Source organism: Bidens hawaiensis, unplaced genomic scaffold (assembly GCF_021521415.1).
Source record: "Bidens hawaiensis isolate Kalapana, Puna unplaced genomic scaffold, B.hawaiensis_p1.1 tig00026011_1, whole genome shotgun sequence".
Taxonomy (NCBI): domain Eukaryota; kingdom Viridiplantae; phylum Streptophyta; class Magnoliopsida; order Asterales; family Asteraceae; genus Bidens; species Bidens hawaiensis.
In genome coordinates this window covers 1-6,059 of record NW_027494189.1, presented here as the reverse complement: position 1 = coordinate 6,059, position 6,059 = coordinate 1, and the positions used below count along the sequence as shown (strand labels likewise).

Below are 6,059 nucleotides of genomic sequence, written 5' to 3'. Positions count from 1 at the left end.
TAATATATTAAATAAATAATAGATAGTCTAGGCTCTCGAGCTCGACAAGTGTGTCTCGGGCTCGTTTATTAAACAAACTTCTTTTTAGATCGCCGTGATTAAAGTTTTTAACAAGCCAGTCTCATGTAGCTCACGAACTGTTTACAGCCCTATATTTAATCCATAATCCCAGACCCTACAAAAGAAAAGGATTGTACAACTACATTTTAGAAGTTTGCTGAAGCAACAAATGAAATGATAATGCACAAGTTAAAGACCACCTTTTAGACGTTATGTCACGACAAAAGGTTTGTTAATTTAAAAGAATAATAACAATAACAAATTGATGTTTAAATGATGTTTCTTTATATGTGTGATTTTTAATTCAAAAAAAGTATTACTAAAATATGAAAAGTTCGATCGTTGAGTGACAAATGAGAAATTTGTGGAAAGTTACAATCCCCACCGCGGAATAGTGCACTTACATGGCTTAATCGACTTTGTTTTTCAACTTGAAGGCCAAGAGCTAACTACCGAGACTTTGTATCCGTACAGAAACTTCGTGACATGGTTCATGCAACTTCAAGTGGCTTTTCAACAAACGTCACCTAACATGTGAAATACCTACAATGTCACCTAAACCCAAATGTTTGTGAAACTTCTTTGGTTGAGATTTTTCATACTCGACTTATAAAAGAACATGGTTGCATCATCTCTAGTTATCCTGTCGGTAAAGCGTTGGCTCCAAACTTTTCCAGGGATAATGACCCGGTAGAACAACCATGCTAGCTGTAAGGGAACTTCACTCTCGTGCCATAAATCACAAGAGTCTTGAATAAGCGGGCACCACACCTCGTACCGTGTGTTGATGTTTATTATGATTCCACTTTGGTCTTAAATGAATATACTAAAGTAACTAACATTGTAATGGAAAACAAAAGAGTCATGATATGTAGTAGCTACAAAGCTACGTATTTTTCATATTCTCATCCACTTTCTTATGTTATTATCTCTTATTTAAGTTTAATCACTAGAGTAACTTACAAGCTGTTTTAGGTCAAATCTCATCGAAACCGGTAGGAAACTTGTCGAATCGTCTGGATCACTACAAGGCGTTATTGTTGTCCAAAATTAAAACACTATTAGGTTTCTCCTTTTCAAACGACCACATGTCCAAATCTTAAGCCACTAGGGGTTAACATAAAGGCGTATTTGATTTTCTAAACATGCATACAAATATATCCATTACATATAAGCTTGGTTTTAATAAGCACGCATTGCACCTTGATTTGGGACCCTGTCGTCTCAGTACGCCTCACGCTTTTACACATATGAAATAAGTAGACCTCACGGAGTTACTTTTCTTTTGGGACGACTTTCTTGTGTGTTAGACAGACCATCACGCTTTCTAAATTTGGAGAACCTAATTGCCCTATTCTGGTCAGATCATGTTGTCTTAACTGGACCCACACTGACTTTAGAGCTTCGTTTCGTTCCTCTGGAAAACCATACCACCGACTGCCTCTTGACAACCATTGTACCGCCACAATAGCAGAATTCTTTAGCATAACACACGGTTGGATAGAAACCCAGGTGGGTCGGGATTCAAATTGGCAACCTGTCTAACTCAAATTCTTTATTGCCATAATCCAAAAAAAAAATGACATAAATTAGAATCAAACTTAGGTCGAACCTAAACCTTCTACCACTACGCCGTAATTGAGATTCACGAGATTACTAAAAGATATGAAAGTGACCCTGACCCACTCCTTTAAACCAGCTAAAGACCAATTCAATTTGTGTAGTCTAGTGACATCACCATTATTATTACATTATAATTCTAATAATAATAATTCCGATTCAAACCACCTACAACCACCACGGGCAACGCCACCTCCTCCCGCAGTCGGAGCCGTAAATCGGCGATGGCTGCATCCGCCGGTGCTAAAACAATAATAACATCCTCCTCCTCAGCCTCATCCTCCTTCGATATGTCCACCGGATTTCCACCAAAGCCGGTTCTCAAACCAGATCAACTCCGATACTGTGCTCAAGCTCTCAAGTTCTTCAAGGATAAACAGTCCGATCAGTATTCGGCTATTGAGAACGAGTTCTCCATTTTACAGGTATTATGCTACCTAATTAGGTTTTACGTGTTCGAATTCGTCTATTCGGTATTGTTTAGGTCAATTATGCTGCATAATGTTGTGTTTCTGTGCTCTAATTAGGTTTTACAGGTTTATATATGTGTAATTGATATTGTTTAAGTAAGTTATGCAGCGTAATATTGTGTTTATGAGGCTCAGTTAGGTTTTACAGGTTTAGATTTGCGTAATTGATATTGTTTTAGTTAATTATGAAGTGTAATATTGTGTTTATGTGCTCTATTTAGGTTTTACATGTTCAAGTTTGTGTAATCGGTGTTGTTTTAGTCAGTTATGCAGCGTAATGCTGTGTTTTTGTGCTCTATTTAGGTTTTACAGGTTTTGATTTGTGTAATCGGTGTTGTTTAGGTCAATTATGCCGCGTAATATTGTGTTTCTGTGCCGTAGTTAGGTTTTACGGGTTTATACTTGTGTATTCGATATTGTTTTAGTTAATTATGCAGCGTAATATTGTGTTTCTGTGGCTTAATTAGCTTTTACATGTTCAAATTTGTGTCATTGATGTTGTTTAATTCAGTTATGGAGTGTAATGTTGTGTGATATAAATTAGGTCAGAAGTGATATTAAGTAATTACTGTAAATGCAAGGAAGATGAAGATATTATGTCATATGCTTTGACTTTAAGCATAGCTATATTATCTTAAATTTCCTAATTGATTTGAACTTAGAACCTAACTTTAATATGCATCAAGTTCTCTGTGAATAATGCATCTGGAGAAGTAATTTTGCCATTTAACAAATTATCCCATGGCTTCCTTTCTGAAAGGAGATGATCTGTAGTTTCTCTAGTAATCAATATTAGTGTTGTAGAACTCCCTAGGCATTAGTAGGTCGGTGGGGTCCCGATTAAGGATAATAGGATTGGAACTTTCAGTTACATGTAAAATTTTGAAGTAGACAGGTTTAACTAGGGATGAGACTATCGTACCGAATCTACCGATACTTGTTACAGAATGCTCATCTTTATATCCTGTCGTTACCGGTACCGATACCGAATTTCTTTAAAAGTGGGTACTACTGAATACTAGACCGAATCTATCGGTACGGTACGGGTATCTGGTACCAAATGCTCATCCCTAGTTTTAAACCATCCCTTGACCTATTTAGGACCAAAGTCACCGGAATTGGCCGGAATTGGGGCCAATTAGGCCCGTATAGTTTCACCGATTGCCGATTTTTGCCGCCGATTAGCCAAAATAAAATCGTCAGGGCTCTGATTAGTGACTAGTTGTTGATTAATAGTGATTTTTGCAACACTTATCAGCATTCATTAGTAGTAGAATTATAATTAGATATGAATTTACAAGGATGACAATTATAACTGAAATGTAATCGTGGTTTCTTAATATACTTGCAGGATCTTAGAATGAGAGCATCAGAAGTTAATAGCAGTTGTTCAGTGGCTAAACTACATGTTAACTGTAGAAAAAACCGCTACTCAGATGTCGTACCATGTATGTTTGTTAAATTCTTTTTCTCGTTATTCACCTACAGCTGAAGCCTGATATTATTATGTAATATGTTGAGTAAACTAGTAAAGAATTGAAATTGAGCTTTTCTTTTTTACAGTTGATGCAAACAGGGTTGTTATTGATCCATGCAAAGATCACAGACCATCAGCAATGGGATACATCAATGCTAGTTATATCACAGCAGAGGTCAATGCTTTCTCTTTTTAATAATTATCAAGTTTATATCTTTGAGTGTTATAAATTTTGTACTAATTAGAAGTTAAAAAGAAACCGCATTTTAGAATTTTGAGCTTTACGAACGGTTTCATCTGTGATTATAGGCTTCTCCATCTGAAAATGTTTCTCGATTCATAGCCACGCAAGGCCCACTTCCTGAAACCTTTGAGGATTTCTGGGAAATGGTACTTCAAAATCATTGTCCAGTACTTGTGATGCTCACTAAGCTAGTTGACCACAACAGGGTATTGAATTCTACTATTATTTGCTTGTGTACGTCTGCATTTCTTATATATATGGTGTCTTTATTTTCTATATGCTCCTCTACCTAACTCTAGTTTCTAATTCATATCCAGTTCCAGAAATGTGGAGACTATTTTCAAGCGGAAAATGGTCCAAGATTGTTTGGTAATATATGTACGGTTACTAAAAAAATAACCACCACCGATAGCTCACTGGTTTTGCGTCACATGGAGGTGAATCGTGATGAGGTGAGCCAATCATATAAAAACAATCTGTCTCTTTGATACAAAGTGGCAAATTGCGTAAAAGCCAACTTTAATCTAATTTCTATTTTGGGATTTTCACTGGGTAACTTTTATCATGTTGACATTTTGAAAGTTTGGCCTTTCTTATGACTTTATGAGGGCAAGTAAAATGGATCACAGACCAAACTTCGTTACCATTTCAGGGAAAGCATGATCCTTTTATGCATTTTTACGCCAATAAAGTTATTTGAGATTAAATTAAATTTTTTTTATACTGGGATATGCAGTGCAATTACTTGTCACTAAACATTATAATTAGAAAAAAGTTTTTATTTTGGCACTGACTACTGTAAATTCTGTGTGTATTCAGTCAGAGACTCCACCTCTACCTGTTTTGCATATTCAGTATCCTGAATGGCCCGATCACGGAGTCCCATATGACACGTTGGCGGTTCGAGATATTTTTAGAAGATTATGTCATATTCCGTCTTCAAAAGGTCCAATTGTGGTTCATTGCAGGTTAATCTTTTTTTTTTTTTTGGCAATTATAGTTGCATTAAAGATTTATTGTTGTATCTGATAATTTTTTTTATGGTATACAGTGCAGGAATTGGTAGAACGGGAACATATTGTGCAATTCACAACACGATCCAAAGAATTTTAGTTGGTGACATGTCAGCATTGGATCTTGTTAACACCATAAGCACTTTCAGGTCTCAGAGGATGGGGATGGTCCAAACATTGGTATGTCCTGTTTTACAACTCTCGTGTTAGATCGGATCAAATTTAGTCAAATTATGTCAGGTTGGGTTGACCGCAAAACATTTCTTGAATCCTTTCGTTGATATATAACTACTTTATAGCCACTGTGTTACATGAGCAGCCAGAATAATAACTTCCATTTGGATATATATAACTACATATATGCCGATCCATTTCTAACTGAGTGACAACTGATAAGTGTCTGATCTTGTCAAATGATGAAATAATTATTGTTCTGTGTTAACCTAAAGATTATAGCATTAAATATGATTATGAAAATAGTGTTGTTACTGTAATGATTTAAATCTTCCAAAAAGGTGATTTAGAAGGTTGTATGCATCAATAAAAGTTGTAATTTCTCGGATTTATTTCGGAAGATATAGGATTTTATAATCTTTTGGTTTAAAGACTTTAAACTCGTATTGTATTAGTTATCTTAATGCTCATTTTTAATGTTTCAGGATCAGTATATATTCTGTTATGAAGCTATTATTGATGAACTCGAAGACCTTATTTCAGATTCCAACATTCAGAAGAGCGTAAAATGGTTAGTTCATCTAAAACATTAATTGATGGTTGAAATTGTCATTTTACACGAAATATTAATAAATTAACATTTTTAATGCAGATTGGTGACGACTCGATTTATTTCAAGTTAATGCTCATGATGAACCGAAACCCTTTTATCATTGTTCCATTTCTAACCAGTTTCGGGTTAACTGCAACGATCGGTAACATGGATTGGTTTTAGTGCAAGGCAAGGCATTCTTTGTTGTCCAGTGAAATGACATGTTTAACCCTCTTCTCTTATGGTCTAATTGATGTGTTTAGTAGTGTGATTAGTGATAATAGCAACTTCATTTTGATTGTTCTTGGTGTTTTCTGCTGATCAAAAACCATTTTTAAAATTTTCCTTTTTATGTTACTACTTTACGAGATAAGTTATATAAAAAAGACGTGGATTTTGATGTTAAACA

At 35.3% G+C, this 6,059-nt stretch overlaps 1 protein-coding gene across 1 annotated transcript; it reads left to right on the top strand.

The window, feature by feature from the left end:
• The first annotated feature begins 1,823 nt into the window (after window positions 1-1,823).
• Window positions 1,824-6,031, top strand: LOC143572797 (protein-tyrosine-phosphatase PTP1-like). Its single transcript, XM_077057851.1, has 9 exons — window positions 1,824-2,105; window positions 3,502-3,598; window positions 3,714-3,802; window positions 3,937-4,077; window positions 4,189-4,323; window positions 4,691-4,839; window positions 4,923-5,064; window positions 5,544-5,629; window positions 5,711-6,031. Coding segments are annotated over exons 1-9 (1,041 nt in total). The 5' UTR covers window positions 1,824-1,904; the 3' UTR covers window positions 5,712-6,031.
• Window positions 6,032-6,059: the final 28 nt, after the last annotated feature.

What these genes read in the sequence shown, in the direction of transcription:
- LOC143572797 (XM_077057851.1), top strand. Translation starts at nt 1,905, where the DNA reads ATGGCTGCATCCGCCGGTGCTAAAACAATAATAACATCCTCCTCCTCA. An exon ending in CCAATTGTGGTTCATTGCAG is followed by an intron (nt 4,840 to 4,922) that starts GTTAATCTTTTT and finishes TATGGTATACAG; the next exon opens with TGCAGGAATTGGTAGAACGG. An exon ending in TGGGGATGGTCCAAACATTG is followed by an intron (nt 5,065 to 5,543) that starts GTATGTCCTGTT and finishes TTAATGTTTCAG; the next exon opens with GATCAGTATATATTCTGTTA.